We start from the raw sequence: 25,045 nt of genomic DNA, 5'->3' as shown, positions 1-25,045 counted from the left end.
GAATATCTCCTATTCCCGCTTTCCGCCCACGTACTGGCAATCACGAGAAACAGTTGGTGAAACCTATTTGCCAGCCAATTCGCCACTGCCATGCCACACTTGAAAGTAACCGTTGTGAGTGCTCGTTCTGGGTTACAATCACGAATCACGAATGAAGTGTTGCTTGGGTGCCTATAGATAAAACCTCAACGGGCATCTCTCGTCGATGGTGCCTGGCCGAGTCGCGATTTACATGCACCATATGTTTTGGCAAAGCCGACGCGTGGGCAGAGGCGGGAAATCGAGAATTGAGCCGAGGCACATTCGTGATTCACGATTGATACAGCGCCTTTTTTTTTGCGGAGAAGGAAACAACTCACAACTTGGCTTTGGTTTCATCCGTGATTTTGGAGGCTGACTACGATGCTCGCTAGGATGCTGGCTGACTAGGCGAGGCGAGAAGTCACATCCATACAACTGCCATCTTTCGAATAGTCACAGCAATCACAAATGAACCGGTGGATCGTCTCGCGCCAAGTTGACGTCTTACTTTCATCTTTGCTAACCCATGGCTCTGCAAGTCATTTCAATCGAACAGTGGCGAGACTTGGCATCTTCCGTTTCGTTTCCCGTCCTCTAATCCTGTTCAGCTAGGTGATCGTCCTATGCTCCCAACCATGCCCAATTTCAAGTCATCCACGTAGAAGGCTGGAACCCACTTCCACGACACAACGACAGGCCTAAATTATTCTAGACCACTCTCCTGGGCGGCTCATATACGCATCCCGTTCTCTTTCTGATAGACCGCGCTTCGGCGCAGCGCCAATATGTCTCCTCCTGCAAGCGTCACAATCACCCAGCTTGAACCTGTCGTCTTTCTTCGCGGCCAGTCATCTTCCGGAGAAGATGCTCGTGGTCGCCGTCGCCCCGTCAACGTCGATGCTCCGCCATCCCAGCTGCGTGGTCTCGTCACCCTCTACCTCCCCAAACCCTCCAAGATCAAAGAGATCACCATCTCTCTCAAAGGTACAGCTAAAACCGACTGGCCAGAAGGTATTGGTCCCAACCGTGTTGAACTCGTCGAAGAAATGTCTATTTTCCATCAAGTCATCAGTCTCTACAACGCCAAGCATGACAAGGCAAGTGCTGCTCCAACTCGACGCAGAAGCAACTCGGTCGGGCCAGGCATTGGTCTGCAACAAGACGTCGATTGGGACTATGCTGCCGCCACCGCAAATGCGAACGCCTCGGAAAGACCGTCGCCCAGATCTGCATCCGTCTCGAGCTCGCGTCAGGCTAGCGGCTCCAGTCGATCCGAGGACGAACGGACGAAAACCCCGAGCGGCAGTGGGGCAAGCGGAGGCAGCAACTTGGCTCGTCAGATTGCCGGTGCCGCCGCCAAAGCAGGCACCGCCATGATTCCACCCACATTGCGTCCCGACATGGGTCTTGCTAGAACCAAAGATCCACAGCCAAACTCTTCTCGAAGTCGTCCGCCTCTTCACCGCACTGGCTCCGGTACTACTTCTTGGACTCAGTACGCTACGAGCCCCGATTCCCGTGCAGCCACCCCGGCGGTGTCGCCATCTGCGCATGCTTCAAATTCGTATATCGGCCCTGTCCTTTCCTCTTCCGTCTCCCCGTCGTTGCCATCTAGTCCATCTGCTTCCTTCTCTGATCCTCGCCGTCCACCTGCTGCACAACACCAGGATCTGTCGCGCTGGCACGAATACTTCGCATTGCAAGGGTATGAGCGTCCTCCTCTGTACGCACCTCGCTCGGCGCCTTTGCAAGGTTATGATACCTGGCCCACAGAGATCCCTTTCGAATCGCCGCCAGCCTTGGAGGACGCAGCTGCCATCCCTGATCAAGCGGCCTCACCAAGCAATAGTGTTGCCTCGAGCGCAGCACCCAGTGTAGAAGCAACATCCATGGATCGTATCGCCGCCAGCTCTCATGATGTCCCCGCTCCTTCGTCTGCAACCATCCAGGTTCCAGGTACATCGCCGCCCAAGCCCCCTACCATCTCGGCATCCGGACCATCTGCCTCCCCTGCCAGGAGCATTTTTCACACTCAGCCACCTGTCATTCCCCGAGCCAAGGAGCAGACGGTCCGATTCGATCCACAGTCTCGCATCGGCCATGCACCCCCCAGTAGTACCACCGTTAGCACCTTGTCCAGAATTAGCGCTAACAAGAGCGCTCCATCCAGTCTCCGCAGCTCGGTTGAGCTGCAAGACAATCACATCAAAGCCGGTAAGACCAAGTCAAGCAGCAAAGCAGGTAACGATGCCAAGACAAAGAAACCCGGTTTCAAGATGCTCATCAACGGCCTTCTAAAAGAACCCACGGCTGATCACAAAGCTCACGCTGATGATGCCGCCCACCCGGACTCGAAAGAGTTCAAGAAGGGCACGTATACGTATCCAATCTGCATCTCGCTGCCGTCCAACCTGCCCCCCACGCTCCATGCCGACTTTGGCTTCAATCGCTACGTTCTGCGCACCAGCGTCGTCCGTGCTGGTGCCTTGACGCCTAACCTCATGGCCGAGCGCGAAGTCACCTTGATCCATGCACCTGACGAGGATACGCTTGAAGAGACTGATTCGATCATTGTCGAGCGGTGCTGGGAAGATTTGCTATCGTACATGGTCGTCTTCAGCGGCAAAAGTTTCCCGATCGGTCAACAGATTCCACTTTGGCTCAAGTTTGTACCTCTGGGTAAAGTCAAGATCTACCGTATTCTTGCCACGCTCGAAGAACGTACCGACTACTTTGCCAAGGGAAGACGTGTGGCAAGACACGAGGTCCCGCGCAAGTGGACGTTGATGAAAGTTGCGCATGCTTCGGCCACGGAGCCGATCTTACCTATCCTGTCAGATTCGGCCGATGCGCTCGATAACAGCCCGTTGGCTCCCATGGCGCGTGCCGCTGCTGGAGAGGACCAAGACTCGGATGCGCTGCCTTCTATCTTGGACCCAACCGGCCCCTGGGAGCTGGCAACTGAACTCAGCATCCCCGCTTGTGGCACCACCAGAATCAATCTGAGCACCAATCATTCCAAGTCCAACATCGCCGTCCACCACTTGGTTCGGCTTTCGATCCGCGTTGGTAAATCCGAGGGCGATTGGGAGGTGTGGAACGACAGCGTTGGCACTTCGAGCTCTGCGGCCAAGAATCCTCCTCAACTCTACGATATCATTATCGAAGCACCCATCACACTCACATCGTCGCATACAGCTACTGAGTGGACAGCTCTCCCCAACTACTGGAGCCTACCTGCAGAGCCTGTCGATCAAGACGCGGATCGCAGTGCCGAAGCGGATATGCCACTACGACCTGGATTGCCATCGCCAGTGCTGACAAGCAGGACGGGCATGGTGGGACATGCACCCGCACCACTGCGCTCATCTACAGCAAGCAACGGAAGCCCCGTCAGTACCTCGCCTCCCATGTCGCGCAATCCAACTCAGCTATCACGACGTTGGCTTGCGCTCAGTGCAGACCATATTGAAAGCGACGGTAATAACGCTCGTACTTCCAATGCTCCAGGTGGTGTAGCCTCTGCACCGCCGCCTGCATATCGACCTAACGCAAGAACGGGAGAGACTACGGTTGCATCGACAAGCATGAATCGCTCACCATCTGAGACGGTGCCGCCGAGCGGTGGATCTGGTTCGGCTTCCGCCCCATCGACTGCCAGTGCGTACAATGTTGGTCTGGCCCATTGAATGCTATAATAAATCTTTTTTGTCACCCAATTACTCTGATCGTCATCTATGTACTTTTAGAAACGAGTGCAGTCCTGCATAGTTAATTCAATCTTGAATCGCTTTCGCTTTCTGTTCGGGGAATCTGGGTATGTGAGGTGGGTGGATGGAGCTGGGGATTGCGATCCCGCGGTTTCAAGTTCGATGGAGGATTCACGATTGGTTAGCATGAGGTGCCGCGGTGCCGCGGGATCTCGGATTTTATTAGTCGTGAGTGAGTATGTCATTCACGATTTAAAAATAACCCACGTGGATACACTTTCGGTGCTTGAGCCAGAACTTGCCTCGAGGTGGTCAGAGCATCTTGTGTCTGCGCAACCTAATCGACGCAGACAACTAAATGCAACGCTTCTTTCGCGTGTCCATCATCACTGCGATCATATACGCAACATCAGCGATCGACGCAAGGTGATAGGCTGGAACATGTCTTCGGAATGTCTGAACGTGGTGGTTGTAGGCGCGGCGTCTGCTGGAATCAATGTAGCCACTAAGCTGGCCAAGAGTCTGCCTGCAACACACCGCGTTGTATTGGTCGAAGCGAACCCGGTCGCGTACTGGAGCATCGGAGCGTTGAGAGCGGCAGTTCAGCCCGGATTCGAAAGCAAGATCGTCCACGACCTCACCAGCCAAAGCGTGTTCGGTTCGGACGATAGACATGTCGTACTCGCGGGTACGCGCGTCGTGGACTTGCAGGCGGATCACGTTGTTGTCGACAAAGACGTTTCCGCTGTACTCTCTGGATCAAGCACCGATGGCGGGAGAACAAGGATCGCCGTGGACCGTGTAGTGTTAGCGATCGGATCGGACTATGGCTTCCCGGCACGCATCTCGCCTTCTGCTCGAACTAAACAAGATGTCCTCGATCAATTCATCCGTATGCAGAACGACATTGCCGCCGCTTCGTCGATCTTGATCGTTGGAGGTGGACCAACGGGCGTAGAGTTCGCAGGCGAGTTGCTCCAAGTTCACCCAGGGAAAAAAGTGACCCTGATCACGCGCGGACCGGGACTGGTCACCAACGGAAATGACAACTATGCCGGTCTGAGTTCAAAGCTGCTCTCACAGCTCAAGACGAAAGGAGTCAAGGTGATTCTCAACGATTCCATCGCGCTGGACCAAGAGCAAACTGGACCACTCGAGAGCATGCGCACATTTCAAACCGAGAAGGCAGAGCAAGTGAGCGCGGACTACATCATGATCGGCTCGGGTGGCAAACCGCACACTCGATGGATCACCGACATTGACGCCGAAATCCTCGACGCCAACGGTCGAATCCAAACTTCTGCGCACTTTTCCGTCCTCGGCTCGCACCGCTGGGCCAAGTACTACGCTATCGGAGATGCTGCCGCCACTCCCGGTCCCAAAGTCGCATACCTGGCCGCCCAACATGCCCCTTTGCTAGCACACAACATGGTATGCGACATCACACGCCAAACGGACAGCTTGAAGCAAGTCAGCGCTCCATCGGCCGATATCATTGCAGTCCCCTTGGGTACGACCGGCGGAGCGGCTTATTTCATCTTTTTCTCGCTTGGTGCGTGGCTGACGAGCTTGATCAAAGGAAAGACTCTGTTCTTGGCCACCTTCGAGGCGTGGTTCAAGGCTTGATCGCACCACCACCGCAACATTCACTAGTCGTCAGTATACCTATACGCTTCGTGCTACCAGTTTGTTTCTCACTAGCCTTTCTCAGAAGGCCGATCAAACTTTAATGCACATGTTTACAAAGTCTGTGTTGTCATTAATCGAGAGGGCATCTACTTGGCGAAAGCGCGCGCAGTGAAGGCAGAATATCTACTTGCGACAGAGTGAGCGGGTGGCAGACGAATCGGTATCCGTCTAAAGGTTCGACCTCTCGGCAGCAGCCTTGAGCATGGGTCCAATTTCAGTGCTGTACCAGTCCGGAACGCCCTTGCCGATGTTGTTGCTTCCGTACTTGTACACGCCGACCTTGTCGATGGAGTCGAGGCCAGGAACAGCGCCGGGGTGGTTCAACGGGTTGGCCTCGGCGTCGGCCATGAGCTGTTCGTAGACGCGGCCGTCCTTTCTGCCGAGACTCGATCCGAGTTCCCAGTCGAGCCATCCGAATCCGTCCGAGAGACCGATGACCTGGGGCAGAATCTCGCTGACCAGATCGCGAATCGCCTTCTCCAGCAGGATCACCGACTCGGGCGTGAGAATGGCTTGGTTCGTCGCGTATCCAGCCAAGTTTCGGCCGGCGGAAGCGGGGAGGACGAGCGGGGTAATGTTGCGAGACAGAGCGCTGAGTGCGTGTAGCGTAACAAGCTTTTGGAGCCACTTGCATTCTTTCTCGCCCAGACGCTCGGCGTCATCGCGAATACCTTCACCGAACCAGAGATCGACGACGAACTCGGCGTGCGACTTGGCCACCTCGATGCATTCGAACGAAAGGTCAACGAACGGTCGTCCGCTCTTGATTTCGGCGCGCAGGTCAACCACCAGCTGCGCAGCTCGTAGGCCAAGCGCTGCTGAGTACACTTCAGGCTTGTACCAGTCCGAAGCGGACTGAGGCTGCGTGAATGCGATGGCTCCCTTCTGGCTGATCGCTTTCAGGAAGCCTGAGGTGGCAGCCACCTTGGTGTTGGCGTTGCTGTCGAGCTCACCGCTGATCTTGAGCATCGCACGACCCACCTGCGAGGCCAGCACAATGTTGTCACCCTCGTACGTGACCGCAGGCGCCTGTTCGGGAAACACTGAGGTGAAACCGGCGTACGCTGAGAATCCGTGCCCACCCAAAGCCTGTCGGCACTCCTCGATACCGTCGAGAGCTTGCTTGGTGCAGTAAGCTTTGAGCGACGAGCTTGCGACGTGAACATCGGCCAACAGTTCCGTGTTGCCTTCATCGAGTTGCTGAGCCATGTCCTCGTACAAGGTGCGCATCCTTCGACCAGCCAAAATGTAGGCGTAAGCTTTAGCCAAGAGCGGCAGCAAACGACGTGCCGTCGAAGGATAAGACAAGACCGATCGTTCAGCATCGTTGATGTCCTTGCTCGAAGGGTCGCGGAACTGTCTCCTGACCCAAGCGTATCGTGTGGCGATCGTGACACCTCGCGACAACATCCAGCCTGTACGATCGATCATCTGCGAACGGATGAAGATCATGCCACCGTAGCTCAACTTATCGCTCGGAGGTTTGACGTATTCTCCGCCCTTCTTGACCGAGGCGTGCTTGCTGAGCATGTGATCTCGGGGAATCTTGAAGTGGTTGAATCGAGCCCAACCGTTGTCGAGACCACCGAAGGCGCCATAGGTCTTAGGACCGATGTCGCCGGCGACGATACCGTCGAGCAACTTGCCCGAGTCCATGTCACGCAGTTGGGTGAAGAACAGATGAGGGCCGTACCTCTTGCCCTTGATGATCAGCTGTGCTTGGACCACACCGTGGGTAGCGGTAGTACCCAGGCCACCAGCCCACCACTTGGTTGAAGTGAGCGTAGGCGAGTGCAGAATAAAGTTATCGCTGGCTTCGTCGTACGTACACGTTGTCTCGAGCTGCTGGACGTTGGTACCGTGACCGAGTTCGGTTTGCATGTAGCAACCCATGATCTCGTGGTTCATGGCCTTCTGACCCCATCGTTCGATCTGCTCGGCACTGCCCTGACCGAAGATGACGGGAACGAACGCGACCCAGTGGATCGTGATGGGCGATTGGAGGTCGAGCGTCAAAGCGGCCTCGATGATCTCGTGCGTAGTCCATCCGTGTTTGTCACCAAGCTCGAGCAGTCGTCGACAGGCAAAGTGAGACTGGCGCATCTGCTGCTCGCGGTTCATGTGAATCATGCGCTTCTTCCAATTGCCAAAGATGGGGTCTTCGGAGAGGATGGTCATGACTTTCTTGCGAGAGTCGTTGTCGATTCGGGCATCACGCAGAGTGTCCTCAATGCGTTCCGGGTTAAACTCAGCTGCAGCACGTGCTTTGGCGATGTCCTGCGAGGTTCGAGCGGCAACTTCACCCATAGGGATGGGGAGTGTCACCTTGGCTGCAGGCCAGCCGCCGACGGGCTCGTTGAGCGGCTGGAAAGTGGTTGCCTTTGGATCAGAGTTCGACATGGCGGCTAAAGTCTATGTAGTCGATGCTCACGACGTTGGTGACGATGGGAAACAAGGGTCGAGTGGATTTGAGCTCGCCGGGTGCGTATATAGGAGGCGAGTGTCCAAGCTACTCTGAAGAGGAAAGACAAAGCAGAGAATGGAGGCGGCAGGGGGGTCAAACATAAGTCACCGACCGTCCAAGAGGCTCCTTTCTATATGAACCGAGTCCAGCACAGCGAAGCGCATAGCACTATGGTCTTCCTACGCTTTCAACCCTTGGAACCAAGCGAGCAGCTGTAGACGGAATGAGCAACACAACCCAACTGACATTCACGATCAGCCGGTAAGACTCAGAATGCGGGGTTGCACGCCGCAAAGCTGACCCAAAACAAAGAGAGCCGCGAGTACACGTATGAAAGCGCATCTCTTCCCCACATCTCACCAACAGATTAACACCAAAGAAAGGACCCTTATTTCGCGGCAAGCAAGCAAGCAAGCACACGCGGCAGCGACAACGACAACGTCGTAAGAGACTGGCAAACAAGCCTGTGCAAAACAGAGCGCGACATTTTCAAGCGAGCTAGACCAAGCGGGAAAATCCAAGAAAAACCAATGGAAGCCGGACGCGGTCGATCCAGCGTGTGTAGCCAAACCCTAACCAGCCAGGGCCGGTCCAACAAGAAACCGCTTGATAGCCGGTTTACTCATCCCTCACCCCTTCCCTCTCCAACTCTGCGCTCTGCAATCACGAATCACGAACCACTCACGAGTGGCAAAAACTTATAGCGAGATTCATCAAGCGAGTCGCGCGTGTGCTTCGCCTTTTTTTTAATTGCTCAACCCAACAATCGTGAAATTTGATAACCGCACATCGCTTTCTTCTTTCGCACTCGTGTTTGCACGTTGCTCGCTGCCAAGCTTACATGATATTTGCTGACAACATCACGCGTCCGTTTCACAATCACGAATCACGAATCACAAATTGTGAATGTCACACTCTGTGACTGTCAGGTGAGAGGCGCAGCGAGTTATCAGAGTCTAACATCACAAACCGTTGATCGTGGATGCATGAGCCGTGGAACATGTCCGTGATCAAATGCAACGGTTCGCAGATCAACGTTCCTTGCGGCTGAGCAAACGCTGCAGACCTTCGAGATGGACGATATGTCCTCGAACGCGACGGGCATAGAATACGAGATAGAGCGTCGTCGCTGCTCCCACAGCGACTAAAGAGACTGTGGCGGCGTACTTGAACTCTTGCGGCTTATTCCATCCGAGCGTGAGTCCGTAATGGCCCAGGTCAAAGACGTTTTGCAGCGAGAATTGGAGTGCCATAAGTGCGTTCTTGCGACCCGCATCTGGGCCGAGCTGCTCGGGTGACAGTGCGGTCTGAATCATGGCAAGTTGGGTGAGATCGAAAGCCCAAAGCCCGATTCGGGACAGTGCCAAGCCGGAAAACAGCAAGCCCGTATTCCAATTGGAACGTCGTTTGTCCGAAAGTCCAAATCGATCGCTGGGAGAGCCGGTGATCCAGAGCGATACCACTGCCGGCACTAGCGGGATCAGTTCAGCGAACAGCGAATAAGAGCCGGTGCGAACCAGGCCGATCCTCTTCTCCAAAAGGGGCATCGCAAACGTCCCCATGAGACCTGTGACGACGCCCACCGCTCGCATGCCAGCAATGAAAGCATCGCTGTACAGAGTCTCGGATTTGAGATAGGCGATGAAGGTTGGATCGAACGAGAGCACCGACATGTAGAGCAGCGAAATGCACAGCGACGTCAGGAAGATCGGCAGCCGCACAAAAAGCTTCCAGTCGTGGTACTGCTGCTTAACGTCTTCGACCACTGAAGCGACTAACAGGGAGGTCAACTTTGCAAGACGTGCTTTTGTCCCTTGTGCGCTCAAAGATGGTTCCCTACAAGCAGATGAATCTGTGCTTGCTTCTGCCGCTGTCTGTCTTCTTGCGATCGCTACCTTTTCGTCATTGGCTAATGAAGGAAACCTTCGATAGACCGTGCCGACAAAGATGAGCTCAAAGATGCCAGTGACGGCATTGACCGAGAACAACACTACGGCAGCCAGCGTATAGCCCATGGTCGAGGTGAGCGCCGAAACGAAAAGTGGACTGACGAGCTTGGAGATCAGATCGATCCTGCGCATAATTGCATTGAGTCGTGTCAGCCTTGCCGAAGAGCCATCGCTGATGATGGTGACCCACTCCCTCTCGACGCCCACGCTGACACCGACGTTGGACAGCATTACACCGATACCAAGAAGTGTGATGGCTGCAAAGAAGACCCACGGTCTTGCGTTGGCTCTAGCATCTTGTGGACCTTTGCCTCCGTTCTCCGCCTCCATTCGTAGCGAGGTAGAAGAAAAAAGTATGAGAAAGAGACCGTATGAAGCACCCACGAGTAGTTTCTGCGACAAGATCATGGCTCGGAGAGTACGAAGCTTGAGGTGAGCATAGGTGTCGATGAGGCGTCCGACATTGTTGGAGAATAGGATGGCGCCTGCTGTGGTGACAAAGCCGTAGATCGAGGCGGGAAGCAACGTATTGGTGAACAGCTGCACCATCATGAGCGGATACGCGAATTCGGCGGAGCGGTAACCCCATGATAACGTCGCATGCTGAACAGCAAGCAGCAGCGTTCCTCTGGCGTCGAGATCGCTCGGACCTGATGCGGGTGTTGCGCCGAAAGATTCATCTCGATCCTGCTCAGCACCGAGGACCTCTGGCTCCTGCATCTCGCTGCTTGCCCGACCATGTTGGTGGGTCTCCGTGACGCGAATTGGCGAGCGTTCGAACCGAGGTAGGGGCTGCAATGCAACGTCTCCAAAATCCGTAGAGATGCGTTCAGCCTTACGCTGCTCAAAAGCAAGCGTTGTTGTTGCTGTACTCATCGCATCCTTATCGCCACTTGCTGACTGGCATCGAGAGGATGGATGTCGAAGTGAATCATGCAACAAAACCTGAACCCTGACGCTGTGAGGAGCCACGTTGTCTGTACGACGCTGCAGGGTCCAATTCACAATTCACGATTCACGATTCACGATTCACGATTTCATGATTTTTTACGATTTCACGATTCGAATTCTGATTTTACTTTAACACCAAGAAAACTTGGTCCACCGTCACTCGTGGTCTACGCGTGATGGTCGTGGGTCAATCACGAATGACGATTCACGAATGACATCGCCCACGCTGATGTTGCATCGGACAGCATGGTTCCGACCAACTACGGACGCTTTGCTCTGCTCCATCGACATGCTTCCATGCAGGATACGTGGACTCTGAACTATTGGGCCTCTTCTTTCCAACCTAAATCGGCTGCATAGATTACTCCTCCTTTTGCACCACGATCTTACAATTTTAGAGGCTATCAGCGACGATGGCGGACGGAGCGTCCGAGACGACGCCTCTGAAGGCATCACATATTCACAATGGCGAGACCAATGCCAAACCCGATGGATCACCATCACGACCCTCCTATGGTACCGCACCCGCCCACATGACCCAGGATGGATTGTCATCGACGACGCCAAGCAGTTCTGACTGCGGTAATTACGATGGAGCTAGCTCCAAACAAAACTATCCACAAGGATTCAAGTTTGCCGTCATCATCGTTAGTTTGTGGGTGGTGCTCTTCATGGCTGCCCTAGATGGCACCATCGTGGTGACACTGATCGCATCCATCTCATCCTCGTTCAGGGCATCGGAAAAGTCGGGCTGGCTCAGCACTTCTTATCTCCTCTCGGTCTGTGCATTCTCTTCAATCTATGGCCGTCTTTCCGACATCATCGGGCGCAAGGGTGCGCTACTAGTAGCACTCAGTTTTTTCACGCTCGGCACATGTCTTTGTGCTACAGCCAAGACCATGAATTCGCTTTTGATCGCTCGCTTCGTCGCAGGCATTGGAGGTGGCGGTCTGCTCACAACGTCATCGATTTGCATGACCGATTTGGTTCCGCTCCGTCAGCGAGGATTGTGGCAGGGAATCACCAACATTCTCTTTGGTTCTGCTTCAGCGTTGGGGGGCCCTCTGGGCGGTTTCATCAATGACGCCTTTGGTTGGCGTACCGCTTTTGGCTTTCAGGTTCCCTTCTTGTTGGTAGGAGCTGTTTGCATCGCCACGTTCGTCAACATTCCGCTGCCGGCTTCGGATCAGAGCTGGCAGAAGAAGCTGGGCCGCATCGACTACCTGGGCTCGCTCAGCTTGATCTCGTCTTCGAGCTGTTTGTTGCTAGCCATGAGCTTCCTCTCTGGATCCCTTTTGCCCTTTTCGCACCCTCTCGTGTGGGGCTTCCTGTTGGGCTTCCTCGTCACAGCGATGCTGTTTGTGCTGTTGGAAGGTTGGGTGGTTCGCGAACCAGTCATGCCGCTGACGCTTTTGACGCGCAAATCACCAGCTCTTATCGGTGCCTCGTATTTCCTCGGAAGCTTCGCCCACTTTGCCACCATCTTTCACTTTCCACTCTGGTTCCAATCGGTCCGACTGCAGAGTGCTTCGCAAGCCGGCCTCCACCTCATCCCTATCTCGTTCTCAGCTGCTGCAGGTAGTCTTTGGGCGGGACTCTACATGAGGCGCACGGGTAAATACTGGCAAGCCAACATTGTCTGCTGTCTGCTCAACATTGCAGCTACCGGCTATGGTGCCCTTTGGAACGAATCGACATCGGCGTGGTCGGAATACCTCACTTTCTGTCCACAAGCATTTGGCACGAGTGCGATTTTCACCTTTATGCTCATCGGTCTCATCGCCTCGGTCTCCAAGGACAAGGCGGCGGTCGCGACGGGTACGGTGTATCTGTTTCGAAGCTTGGGACAGGTTGTAGGTGTCTCGCTTTCGACAGCACTGTTTCAGATGTTGCTCCAATCGCAGCTATGCCGTAACATCACCCCGGACCTGCTGCCACATCCAGAGCAAGGCGCTGCTGGCGTGAAACAACTCATTTCGGCGTTGAGGCACGATACCTCGTTGGTACCCACATTGCATCCGGAGCCGTTGAGACATGCGGCTCAGCTGTCATACATGGTTGCGATCAAGCGGGTCTTTCTGCTCGTGACGCTGCTCAACCTGCTCTATTTGGCGGTATGTTGGCCAGTAGAAGAATATGAGTTGTCGGACAAGCTGCCTGCTACCGTCTCTACCCGTCGCGACAACGAAGCGTTGCCAGAGCGACAGGAAGAGACTCGCGCATAGAAATGTCTCCCTTGCTGTTCCGTTACGATAGCCTACTTTTCCTATACATCACCACACTTGCGAACCGAAGCAGGCTCAGCCACGTGCTAGCTTCGTCAATGGCTGAATCACCGAACAAAATAAATCGTGAGAAAAGAGGTGGAAAAAGAGGTGAGAAATTTGTTATCAGCTGACCCGCTTTGGCACTCACGACTCACAACTCGTGACTGTTCCGGTTTGATTGCCTGCATTTTGGCCTTACTGGTTGCTGCTCTGTGTAAAATGAAAAATCCTAACTCAAACTGGCTTTCGTGTTTGCGTCTTAACGGCTTCTGTGTTTCGGGTTGAAGTTTCCTGAAGTGCTATCCATATCTTCACTCCCCGCATTTCACCTGCTCTTGCTCGTCCTCGCCGTCACCACCATCTTTACTGCCTGATTCAGCTCCAGTAGTCACACTTTGCACGTTGCGGAATACCGGATGGAACACTGCTCTTCCTTGTCACATCTCTCTCTCTCACTGCTGCGGAATGCCAGACACCATACGCCATTTGTACGACACAGCTTGCAGCAGGCACACAGAACCAACATCATCGCCTCGAATGACTTCCAGCGATCGAGGTCACATCAGCTCGCCCTCACGGTTATCCTACTATACTACTGCTACTGCGGATGCACGCACGGCTGGTGTCTCTTCACCGCGATACCAAATCGAGGCTTCGGACAATTCGCCCATCAAAGCCGACAGGCCAGTAGACCATGACCCATCCTCTTCCACTTGGGCGGCATCCTCATCCCGGACCAATACAGCCAAGGAACAAAGCAAGAATGAAAGAAGAGCGACGGCAAAGAGACCGCGCGAGCAGTATAGCTGTGTAGAGTGCTGTGAGTGTTTGCGATCGTCGTTGCTGTCTGAAGTGGCGCTCCGCGTCCTCTGCTTTGCTAAAGCTGACCACACTCAAACTGCCACCCGTGTTGCTTACCTCATCTTCGATATCCAGTCCGACGAAAGCAAAAGTGCGATAGGCGGTTCCCCTGCACCAATTGCATCAAGCGTCGACTTCCGGAACGATGTGTTCCACCCCCGTCTGCACGAGCCAACGCCGGTTCACCTACACCCTCCGACAGCGGTACCATTCCGCACCGAAACAGCCTTTCTCGTTCTACTTCGGATATTCACACCGCCACTACAAGCGCCTCGTACACGCCAGTAGCAAAGAGGCAAAGGCTCAACACCGATGACCATGACGCAGGTTGGGATGACCGAAAGATGGACGAATTGGCACGAACCACATCCAGAATCGCTCGGCTCGAGCGCATCTTGGCGCTCAATGACGCATCGTATCTCGAACAAAGACTGGCACTTGCTGAAAAGGCAGTGCGGCTCCGTCTGGGCGAAGGAGGTTCAGATTCGCTTGCTGACAACGATGCTGACCATCATGTATCGAGGAGATCCAGCTACGTTCCTGACGAGATCGAACCGGATCGACATGCCGATGGACATTTGGATGATAATGACGGATTTCTGGGCACCTCAGCGCTCGAAGCGGTGCCTTTGCAACTCAAGAATGGCCTGCCACCATCAAATAGCAAAGCTGGCTCGGGCGACGTAGCTCCTCAGGCACTTCTTTCTTACATTCATCCCAATCCGACACGCAGAGGGTTTCCGATTCCGTCGGCCGATGTACAGGCTATTCGAGCAACATTGCCCTCGCGCGACCAGTGCGAGAGATACTTTGATGCCTATTTTGCGCACTACAACTGGGCTCGGCATCCCATTCACGAGGTTACGTTGCGTGATCGATTCCGACAATTCGTCGCCGGTTTGCCAAGCCCCTCGGACGTACGCATGGATGCCGAGACGCTTCCATTTGTTGCACTGGTCTTGGCCATCTTGACGCTTGGATCCGTGCCACCGATCGTACAACCGCTATCTTCTGCTACTTCGCACGCGTTCTTCTGGGCAACCAAGAAAGCGCTTGTGCTATGCGAGACGCTCGGACTGGCAAGTTTGGATTCGTGCTGGGCCCACGGCGTGCTGGTTCGGTATTTGGATGTCATCCGTGTCACCAGGGCGAGTTGGCACGAGATTGGCTCATGGATCAGAGACGCACTGGATTTGGGCCTGCATCGCGATGGAAAATCTTTCGGCTTACCCAAGGAGCAAGTGGCTGCGCGAAGGATCCTCTGGTCACACGTTATCCACAATGATCGTGAGTGGAGCATTATTCTTGGCCGTCCGTTGACGATTACGTTCTACACTACCGAGATGCCGACACGTGAAGATATGGAGCCACTTGGGTTTGCCTGCCAGACCTACTTGCTGGCGAGAAATCGATTCACGGCGTGTTTGGAATCCATCACGCACTGCTTCGAAGAGCGTTCCGCCGGTCGAGGCCCATCTGGTCGCACATCGAGGGCATACTATCGAGTGCTCGAGGTAGAAGACATGATTGCTGAATTTGTCGATTCGCTTCCACCGTACCTGGCACCGAACTGGTCCACCTCGGGCAACTCCAAGACGGACACGAGTCTCGATCAGGATCATCCGCTGCTGCCCTTCTATCGATATCTCATTCTTGGCGAAGTGTGCTTCTACCGCTCGCTTTTGCACCGGCCGTATCTGTTGCGACCGGCGAGCAACGGCAAGCATCCGTTTCCCGAGAGTCGCCGTGTCTGCGTTGAGACGGCACTCAACGACCTACGTCTGCGCAAGGAATATGCGCGACTTCTCAGCAAGGAACAGCTAGCTCAATCGTTTGGTGGTGCGTATGCGCTATTCAATTCGGCCATCGTAGTGGGCATGTCGCTACTCATTGGCTTCAGTCTAGGCGAGAGCATCGACACGGTTGATCTCAACGAACGCATCGGATACCTGCAGAACTTTATCACACAACTACGACGCAATTTCGACGCGGGAAATGTAGATGCTTCTGCGGAACGAGAACAGATGGTGATCGAGGTGCTCGTTTCGAGGTTGGAGCCGTTTTTACCTCGAGAATTGGCGCGAAAGAGCAAAGGAGAGCTCGCAGCGGCCAAGGGCTCGATGAGGGCGACGATCATGCAAGATCCGATCCGAAGGAGTCAAGCGGCGGCTTCGGCGAGGGTGAAGGAGGAAAAGCAGGCGGCGGATTCGCTGAGATTGCTTTCAGCGAGTCTGCCAGGTACACCAACCATGTCCAACCAGCAACAGGTAGGTGTTGCTGGAGGAGGTGCAGGCGCCGGATCCTCTTCAACAACAACGGCGGCGATGCACAATCAGGCTCCATCTCATCACCTTGCGACTGGATCTCCGACTTCTCTGGGTACAAGTATGGGTCAGTTTGACGGCAGTGCATTTGCCAATATGGCGGCTATGTCAGGCGCTGCAGCTCCGAATGGCGGTTCTGCGGCCAATCCCATCGATCCGTATGGTTGGCTCCTCACCCCGACAGCAATGGAATCTCCCGACACAACAAAAGGCAATTCTACAGGTAATAGTACTGCTCACACACCCGTCACCTCAGGTAACGGTAAACTGGGAGCTGCTACCCCTCCAATTGCCAGCGCGACTACCGGAATCGCTCCGAGCGTCGGAGTGTCTTCGCCGATGCGTCATCACCACCACAGCCTCAGCGGCAGCCACCCGAACAACCACTTCATGGCCGCTTCACCCAGTCAGCTGGGAGCGGGGCTCGCGGCACCGTCGATCGAAGGCCAAGCTATGTTTGATTGGGAGGGCATTCTGCAGACTATCGGGTCCGGATGGACAGGCGATGGGACTTTGGAGACGGGCATGGAGAGCTTGTTCGGCTAATGACCGGACGTCGGAATCGAATTCTTTTGCAGTCACACGTACACGTAAATGCGGATATGGACTCACGACTTGTGTATGTACGTATGTGTGCCTGAGTACAGAATGATGTGAAGCAAGGCGTCGAGCTACTTGTTCTGTAGAAAGGAGGCGACAACCGATGCAATCGGGGTTCGTCGGATTCCGTAAAAAGCGACCGGCGAAGTCCAGGCTGGGTAAGCAAAGAGTCGTGAGTGTGAGGGCGTGCACGGGACACTTTGTGGAAATCTTGTCATTTCAGAACGAATCACCTATTAACGTATTTCAGAATCGAGCAATTCACGATTCAAGATTGACCATGCAACGTCTTTCAAGATTTGTGGGGTGAGAGTCACGAGTCACGAGTCGTGAGTCGTGAGTCGTGAATCGTGGCCTGTTTGTCGGTCTTGGTCGTCTATCGTCGACATCATGAATTGTCTTATAAGTTTCGGCTTCTTTGCTTTCTTACTGGTTGCACTTTATCTCTCGACCATCGCTTGCTTTCCTTCCGTTTCCTTCCCTTGCCTTCCGTTGACCCTTGCTCTTCTTGTTTTCGATAGTTCGCCAATATGGCTTCGACCCAAGGGAGCGATCCTGTCCCGCTGGTTCACTCGCTAGATTCGATCTACTCGCATGCCGGAGTGTTGAAAAACGGCAGACGGTGGAACGATCTCGCTCTGAAATTCGCGCAAGCGTTCTCCGGTGCGAAAGCTGACTTCATCGCGCGCGCGCCAGGCCGAGTGAACCTGATCGGTGAACATATCGATTATGTCGGCTTCTCGGTTTTCCCGGCTGCTATCGAAAAGGACATTCTGATGGCCACCAAGGTGACGCTTTCCTCCGTCTCGGCTCCAGCCTCAGAGACGGTGGAAGTGGTGCTTAAGAACACGACGGCTCGGTTTGCGGAAACCTGCTTCTCGTTTCGCTACGATTCGGTCGACAAGGTAGAATTGCTCAATTCGGGCGACGAACGATGGGCCAACTACTTCAAGGTTGCTCTGAAAGGATTGCACTCTCACCTGCCTTCTTGGGTGCTTGGCGCGTCCAATTCGAATCGACCCGTCAAGATTCAAGTTCTGGTGGATGGAACGATTCCACCAGAGTCATCGCTCAGCTCGTCCGCCGCTATGACGACATGCAGCAGCATCGTTGTACTCGAAGCTTTCGCAGCAAGACTTTTGATCGATAGAAAAGAGATGGCTGAAGTCGCGATCCAGTCCGAACGCCTGGTTGGCGTCAATTCGGGTGGAATGGATCAATCCGCTTCCATTTTCAGCATCCCGAACCACGCGCTCTATATCTCTTTCTACCCAGAGCTGCGAGTGCGACCGACAAAGTTACCGCAGAGCACACCGGACCACACATTTGTCATCGTAAACACGCTCGTGGTTAGCGACAAGAAGGTTACGGGCCCGGTCAACTACAATCTACGCGTGGTTGAGACGCGCATGGCGGCGAGGGCGTTGGCTAAGAGTCTGGGACTGGAGAGTGCCAAAGGCGCGGGATGCAGAGATTTGAGGGGGGTGTTGGAGAGCTTTTTCAGTGAGAACGGTCGAGATTCGCAGCTCCAGATCGAAATGGAGAACAGTACGGCGGTTCAGGAGACGTTGGAGAAATCGGGCGAGGAAGCAGCCAGGATTCGTGTGTTGGAGGAAAAAGTTGAAGCGCTTTACACCAGCTCTGCGCTTAGAGCGGGACTCGGAAGAGAAAAAGTGGAAGAGCTGACCGGATACACTGGCGAAGAGTTTGACAAGGAGTTTTTGAGCTCTTTTCCGATTCGAGCCGAGAGGTTTGAACTGTACAAGCGGTCCAAGCACGTCTTTACGGAGGCGTTGCGCGTGTTGCAGTTCCAAGCGCTGTGCAAGCAAAACCCTGCATCCTCGGAGGATGACGGTAAAATCGTATACAAGCAGTTGGGAGCTCTGATGGATGGTTCGCAAACTTCGCTTCGCGAGCTATACAATTGCAGCTGTGACGAGCTGAACCAGGTGATTGACATCGCCAAACGCAACGGCAGTTTGGGAAGCAGGCTGACGGGGGCTGGTTGGGGTGGCTGCACGGTTCATTTGGTCCCTAAGCCCAAAGTCGAGGTGTTCATCTCGGCGATGCGGACGCAATACTACAAGAAGCGGTTCCCTGGGTTATCCGAGCAAGAGCTACAGGACGCTTGTTTCGATACGCAGCCTGCTGGTGGTGCTTGCGTGTACAAGGTGCAGGCATGAACGTTGGAGGATGATTTCAAATTTTCCATTACAAATGCCAAGAACGACTCGCAAGGATCAGATAGTCTTGATTGCCGAGCTGAGCAGCTGGATTCGCGATTGAACAATCGAGTGTGTCCTCGGACAAAGTTGTCAAGTGCATTTCGGACGCGTTTAGGGGTCTGTAGGTGCTCGGCTGTCAGCCACTACGTTCCGTCGGACGTGCACTATTGGTACCAAACGGCAAAGGTCGGCTGCTTTTATCACGGCGCTTGGAGTTGGATTCTTGCACTCGTCGATTCGCTTGTGCCGCGACGCTGCTGGAAGAGAGTGAAACTCGAACCCAACTGGATGGTGTAGACGAAACGAGGCTTGGAAGAACCCCACACTCGTGTATGTATCTGCTTCTCGATCATGACGTGGTCTTGGATGCGACCTATTGGACCGCGAGCGAGATTTGTGTAGGATTGATCTGCATCTGGGTATCTCAAGCGAAGTCATTCAAGCGAGGCACGCTAAAAACGCTAGGCTGACCACCGGCCAACTCAGACAAGACTATCTCTGGAGGATGAGGATCATGCTGCCGTTCGCGTGTGGCGAGGTATATTTTAGCGATGCACTTTGCCAACAATCACGAATGGGCGTTGCACTTTGTGCTTCACGTTTGGCGTTGCTAATGCGGCAAGACGTTAGTGTCCAAGAGACAATCACGAATCGACGTGTTGAATCGGGGAGAGCTTGTCGCGCGACCAAGCTGTATCATGTATCACACATGTATCTCAACTACTCACGTGCGTGCGAGGAAGAGCTTGGCACGGGCAACGTGCAAAGTAGATACAATCGTGAATCACGAATCACAAATCACGAATCACGACAAGTACCATGTATGTATATGGTGATCAACGAACGGAATCGTGATTCGATTCACGACTGAAAGGCATAACAGGCAAAGATGCGCGTTGTGCGTCTGTGCTCGTCCGTGCATGCAAGCTTGGAGCTAGCTGTAGCGCGTAAGTGCGAGCCCAAGCGGCGCGCCGCGATTAGCGTTGATTGCCAATCCGACCCAAGACGCAATCACAGAATGTGATCTTATGGCGGGGCGCCCGGCTGTAAGCAACAAGCGTTAGGAATCTCGAGATTGGCGGCCAGGGTTTAGCGACTGTCACTTTACCAGCCAAAATCGTAAATCGTCTCGTCTCTCGCAAAGCTGACCAAAGGCTGGAATCAATTTGCAAAGCGATCATGAAATCAGCATCCCCAAACGCCTCATCTGGCATGGCGATGCCAAGCAGAGGCTAGTCAGCTTCGCTTCACCTTGTTTGCTCGATATCAACGGCATTGATGACCATGAGCCTTTTGCCATTCACGTTTCGACTTGGTTGGCTGCAAAAATGACAGCAACTTTCTATTGGAGCTAAGCTGGATTCAAAGTTTCCCGAGGCTCGCCAACGTCGGCACACTTCCATGTGTTACTTACTCATCTTGCAGGCGGTGTCTGAATTGGTGTTCATTCGAGATTAACCAATAAGCTTCAGAAAACGCACATGATGAACGCCAAATCGTGAATGGTTCATACGCAGATCGTGTTTACCGAGACGAGAAGCGTACGACGTTCCGGCACAAGTGCCAAGGTGTGACGAATGGCTCGCAAGACATTCGCCGAATCCAATTGAAGACCTTCTGAGCCCAACAAATTAGACTACCTAAGCAATCTTGAATAGCTTAGCGGGATGCGACGCAGAGCTAATCGGTCAACCGACCAAGTTCTAGCCGAGTGGAGGCCACAAGCCTGAGTCAGCTTAAGCCACGCCCGCCCGTAGAGTCTATGCTGTGTCGCTAAAGCCAGGAAACGGTTAGAAGCACCAGCGGGAGATGAATCAGTACCGGCCAACTCGGACAAAATCCCTACCAACACGACGGAAGCTTTGACAGCCGGCACCACGCACTCATGCATGTACGGATAACGAGCGGGCTGTACGAGCGCAACGGTACAGAGTCGTGCCCAACAGAGCCGCAATCTGGGTCAAATCTTTGGAGACGTTCTTTTCGCTCCGGTCATGGCATTCCAACTCTGATGACGTCGAGACAGATTGACATGGGGGAACACGTTTCGTTGCGAATTCGACACTCCTGATCAAGACACCAGAGATGTTCTTCTCCTGGTTTTAGCAAGCTCGACATGTGGAGCGTGTAACAACCAAGAATATAGCCTAAGTGCGCTTCTTGCGCCATCTTATTGCGGCAACAGGCTGACACGGGAAGTTCAAAATCAGGGACAAAATACGTCGAGCGGAACGGCGGAGTTGCAGGATGAGTGCTGGACCCAGCTTCATGCTAAAGGCAAGAGTCTGTCGACGATACATTCGTGATTCTCGTCGAGTTGGAGACCCCTCACCGTAATGATTCGCAACGAATCGTGAATCGTTCCTGACTCTGTGCTTCTTGTTGCTTCTCTTGTCCTGCCAAGGCATTTTTCAGACCAGAGGCAAAGATTGCGTAATGCGCAAGGCGCAATGCGGGCGCAATGCGAACGCGAGTTGGGTCCTGGCTTGGGACGGTGCATGGCTGGCTGAACGCTGGCCGTATCTAATTGTAGCCCATAATCATCAAGCATCTGCATGAGGCTGGCGGTTGGAGGCATTGAAAGAAGTTGTGGCACGGCCATCCGCCTTGATTCGGCCTTGCGTTCCTTGTCACCCGATTAGACGTCTATATTGGTGGGCGGGATTTGAGTGGGGCGGGGTTTGAATTACGTTGCAGGCAGTTTGCAGAAAATGTCACACTCGCTTTTGCCATGCGTGATGGGAGCATGAGCGTTACAGACCAGCTGTCGTCCATCCGCGAATGATCAGAGGCAAAGTCCGAAGTGCAGTCGTTCAGATGCTTGGCGAGCTCAGCAGGACTTGAGCGGGCGCTTTTTCGGGGTGAGCCACAAAGCCTGGTAGCGAGTCGGCACCGTAGCTCTGCATTGGCTGAGTTTGGTGCCGGTGGAGACTGTGTTTGGTGGCGGCGGTTTTCTGCATCTATGCACGGTTGCATCAAGGATAAGTTAGGTACAGAGAGCTTGGACGCTCCGGATGGAATCGTTCGATCGCCCAAGACGGGCTACAGTACATGCCCTTTTTTCGTTGGTTGAGTGAGATGTGACGCAAAGGCCGACACTTTTTTTTTTCCAAAGAATGCCTCAGCTGTTAAGGGCGATGTTAAGCGTCTCTTCTAAGCGTTTCCACCGTCGTGGGTGGGTGGCGTTTGATGTTTGTCACTTGCGCTGCTTTGGCGCAGCCCAGACCAAGAACGTGATTACGACGTCGAGAAGGAGGGCACTGTGAGGCTCGTAGATTAGTATGCAAGAGGTAAGGACTGGCGGCTATGGGCGGCTCAATTCTGAGCGGAGTATAGAAACAACAATTTCAATACCGAATATGTTGATTGGAATTCGGTTCTGGACCGGCGAGACGGCTTCTGAGCCGACAAAGGTCGTGTCAGTGTTGAATCTGGTCCTCATTCGTGATTGAAATTGCAGCCAAATCGGATGAGCTGCGCGATCGAAGGAAAAAGCGATAAAACACCGACCGACTGGCTGAGTACGACTAGACTGCGGCAAGTTGGTTTTGGTGCTACTCAGCCGTTGTCGCTCAAGCATCATGATCATATTGGAATCAAACTGCGGAGACAAAACTTTTGAGATGACGAACAGCGAGCGACGAGACTTGCCCGTTTTGCAGCCAATTCTATCTTTAACAAATCGAGCATCAACGCTGTCGTATTTTACAGAAGCCAAGCAACGAGTTGAAACCCGAGTTGATGCCGTGTCAATTGTGAATACAAGATTGTGATTGTGATTGCGAGCGTCAGAGCTGTTAGAGCAGCGAGCGATTCACGATTCTGATTCTGGTTGACTGGCAGTCCAAAACGCAATCTATGACGATGCGCAGAGGCAGCCGCTGTTGGAAATCGTGAATCGCGAATCGCGAATCAAGAAGGATGAGACTCTCTTTCTCATTTTCCGCTCGGATCCAACGCTGGCGTGCCGCGCTAAGTTAGGATACGGCGTCGGTCTAAAAAAATTACATTTGTGATTATCGGTTCGGGACCGCTCTCGTTTCTTGACGCAAATAAAACCCGAATAATAATTAAGTTTACTCAATCACGAATCACATTCGTGAGTCACGATTACTACTAGGCGATAAACACCCGACCACTAATCGTGAATGCTTGAATCTTTGAATGCACCGTGCTGGCAGAGACGGGCGCGCACACGTTGAAAATGTCTGAGATCTGTTTTCTATGCAAACACTCTTAACTTGCCATGAGCCTGTGTCTCATCTAACGTTATTCGCAAATGCAAATCGGTGCACGGGCACAATGAATATGAAATTCCCTTAGCCCGCCTGCACCTAGACTCACGACTGCAACGATACTCGGTCTTTTCCATTTTCCGGTCGTCAAGTAGCCGCTCCGACTAGCAAACACTCGTCCTACCACCTACAGTACGTGAACGCCTACAGTTTGTGTAACGCTTTACATCAGCCTGGTCCCGACTCTTCGCGGCGTCAGTTTTAACCTTTTTTTTCTTCCCTAGCCGAGCGAAGATCGTCTCTACGCCTTTCCTCGCATCTATGCCACGTCCCCCTTTTCTCCATCTATAATTTGTGAATCTGATTCGTTCGAGTTGGCCCAAATGAAGCCTGACACATCGATGACATCTATCAAAGCACTACAAGTCGTGGTGCAATTTTGCGCACAGCCAGAATAAGGCACAGCTCACAAAGTCGTGTATGTGTATGTGTATGTGTATGTGTATGTGTATGTGTATGTGTATGGGTGCCGATTCACGTCCGAATCGTCTCAGCTTGTTGCTTGGTCGAGCTGTAAGCGGGTTCGAGACTGCGCCTCACTCCAACTGCGGGTTGGTAATCTGGGTGCCGCATTACATCGCACACTCAACGCAGAGCACGATCTGATCGATGAACGGCCTTGCACTCTTTCGGCACACAGAGCACGAGCGAGCCCGTCAGACTGGTCGGCATTCTTGCTCGCACCCACACCCTCTCCTCATGCGTGACACTCCTTGGTTTTCCCTCTCCCCACCTCCGTGGGCTCAATCCCTCAGCGTCGACGCCCTGGTTTGACAAGCAAGTTGATCAAGTCTCAGCCCACGAGCATAGCTCGCACCGCCCACCCGCCCACTTTTGATTCGCTCCTCCTTGTTTGGCTCCTCTCCCTCGCTCGTCCCCTTGGCCTGCTTGGCTTAGTCGTGCTCGCTTGCCTTGCTTGACTCGCTTGTGAGGTCCACAAACAAACAAACCCGGCTTCCTGCTTCCATGCGTCCACCTGCAGCATCCGCTGCTCTGTATTCTCCTTCCCAACCCGCTCGTCCAACTCGCTCACGCCGTTCCCTTGCTTCGGTTACCAACCTTGCGCTAGCTTGGCTTCCCACCTTTTCATCCGTTCACTGCCGCTACTTGTCTCACCCTCCGCTCGACCCAGTCCCGTCGCCTCGGAGCTCTCGACGCCACCCGAAGAGCATGCAGTTTTGCCGCCTTGCTTTCTAGACCTTCTCCTTCTGTCTCATCGTCAACGTGGCCTGCAGCTGACGCAGCCGCCTTTTCCACCTGTGCACCTGCGAGCAGTCTTTCCGGCATCGGGATGGTCTAAATCTGTCCAAACGGCCCAGACTCTGTTGTTTCTGCGCCTCTCATCCTTTCATAGATCCCGACCAGCGCCTTGGTTCAAACTCCTTTCTTCCTTCCTGCTAACCCTCCTCGATCTGAGCCATCTTGGCCCCAGCTTTATCTCTGTAGATCTCTATCCGCCTTCACCACCACCAATTACCACCACCACCACCATCATCATCATCCTCTTGCCACCAGCATCGTCGTCCTCCGTTGCCGCTTCTTCGCGATCAACACTGTCTTTCTGCATACCTTCTTATCATCATCTCGCATCTGCTATTGGCACGCACTGTGATCGGTCCATCATTGACCCACCTATTCTACGAATCACAGCCCATCTGCCGCCGACGATAACCTACTTTGTCTCAGCAT

The 25,045-nt window shown here is 53.7% G+C and overlaps 9 protein-coding genes across 9 annotated transcripts; 5 read left to right on the top strand and 4 right to left on the bottom strand.

Moving 5' to 3' along the window:
• Positions 1-806: 806 nt before the first annotated feature.
• UMAG_01968 (uncharacterized protein) lies at positions 807-3,710 on the top strand (the record flags this gene model as incomplete). The annotated part of the gene is made up of 1 exon (XM_011389583.1): positions 807-3,710. The coding sequence occupies one exon, from the start codon at positions 807-809 to the stop codon at positions 3,708-3,710; it is 2,904 nt and encodes a 967-aa protein (XP_011387885.1).
• A 462-nt stretch (positions 3,711-4,172) lies between these two features.
• On the top strand, positions 4,173-5,357 carry UMAG_01967 (uncharacterized protein; the record flags this gene model as incomplete). Its single annotated transcript, XM_011389582.1, has 1 exon — positions 4,173-5,357. The coding sequence occupies one exon, from the start codon at positions 4,173-4,175 to the stop codon at positions 5,355-5,357; it is 1,185 nt and encodes a 394-aa protein (XP_011387884.1).
• Positions 5,358-5,588: 231 nt separating this feature from the next.
• Positions 5,589-7,820, bottom strand: UMAG_01966 (uncharacterized protein; the record flags this gene model as incomplete). The annotated part of the gene is made up of 1 exon (XM_011389581.1): positions 5,589-7,820. One exon carries the CDS (start codon positions 7,818-7,820, stop codon positions 5,589-5,591), a length of 2,232 nt encoding a protein of 743 aa, XP_011387883.1.
• A 1,095-nt stretch (positions 7,821-8,915) lies between these two features.
• UMAG_01965 (uncharacterized protein) lies at positions 8,916-10,709 on the bottom strand (the record flags this gene model as incomplete). The annotated part of the gene is made up of 1 exon (XM_011389580.1): positions 8,916-10,709. The coding sequence occupies one exon, from the start codon at positions 10,707-10,709 to the stop codon at positions 8,916-8,918; it is 1,794 nt and encodes a 597-aa protein (XP_011387882.1).
• A 488-nt stretch (positions 10,710-11,197) lies between these two features.
• Positions 11,198-13,009, top strand: UMAG_01964 (uncharacterized protein; the record flags this gene model as incomplete). The annotated part of the gene is made up of 1 exon (XM_011389579.1): positions 11,198-13,009. The coding sequence occupies one exon, from the start codon at positions 11,198-11,200 to the stop codon at positions 13,007-13,009; it is 1,812 nt and encodes a 603-aa protein (XP_011387881.1).
• A 579-nt stretch (positions 13,010-13,588) lies between these two features.
• Positions 13,589-16,782, top strand: UMAG_01963 (uncharacterized protein; the record flags this gene model as incomplete). The annotated part of the gene is made up of 2 exons (XM_011389578.1): positions 13,589-13,871; positions 13,988-16,782. The coding sequence occupies 2 exons, from the start codon at positions 13,589-13,591 to the stop codon at positions 16,780-16,782; spliced, it is 3,078 nt and encodes a 1,025-aa protein (XP_011387880.1).
• A 584-nt stretch (positions 16,783-17,366) lies between these two features.
• On the top strand, positions 17,367-19,019 carry UMAG_01962 (uncharacterized protein; the record flags this gene model as incomplete). Its single annotated transcript, XM_011389577.1, has 1 exon — positions 17,367-19,019. The coding sequence occupies one exon, from the start codon at positions 17,367-17,369 to the stop codon at positions 19,017-19,019; it is 1,653 nt and encodes a 550-aa protein (XP_011387879.1).
• A 2,308-nt stretch (positions 19,020-21,327) lies between these two features.
• UMAG_11376 (uncharacterized protein) lies at positions 21,328-21,663 on the bottom strand (the record flags this gene model as incomplete). The annotated part of the gene is made up of 1 exon (XM_011389733.1): positions 21,328-21,663. The coding sequence occupies one exon, from the start codon at positions 21,661-21,663 to the stop codon at positions 21,328-21,330; it is 336 nt and encodes a 111-aa protein (XP_011388035.1).
• A 2,779-nt stretch (positions 21,664-24,442) lies between these two features.
• Positions 24,443-24,643, bottom strand: UMAG_11375 (uncharacterized protein; the record flags this gene model as incomplete). Its single annotated transcript, XM_011389732.1, has 1 exon — positions 24,443-24,643. One exon carries the CDS (start codon positions 24,641-24,643, stop codon positions 24,443-24,445), a length of 201 nt encoding a protein of 66 aa, XP_011388034.1.
• Between the last annotated feature and the right edge of the window lie 402 nt (positions 24,644-25,045).

Source organism: Mycosarcoma maydis, chromosome 3 (assembly GCF_000328475.2).
Source record: "Mycosarcoma maydis chromosome 3, whole genome shotgun sequence".
Classification (NCBI taxonomy): domain Eukaryota; kingdom Fungi; phylum Basidiomycota; class Ustilaginomycetes; order Ustilaginales; genus Mycosarcoma; species Mycosarcoma maydis.
Note: the sequence above shows the minus strand (reverse complement) of the source record. Positions and strands in the feature narration are given on the sequence as shown.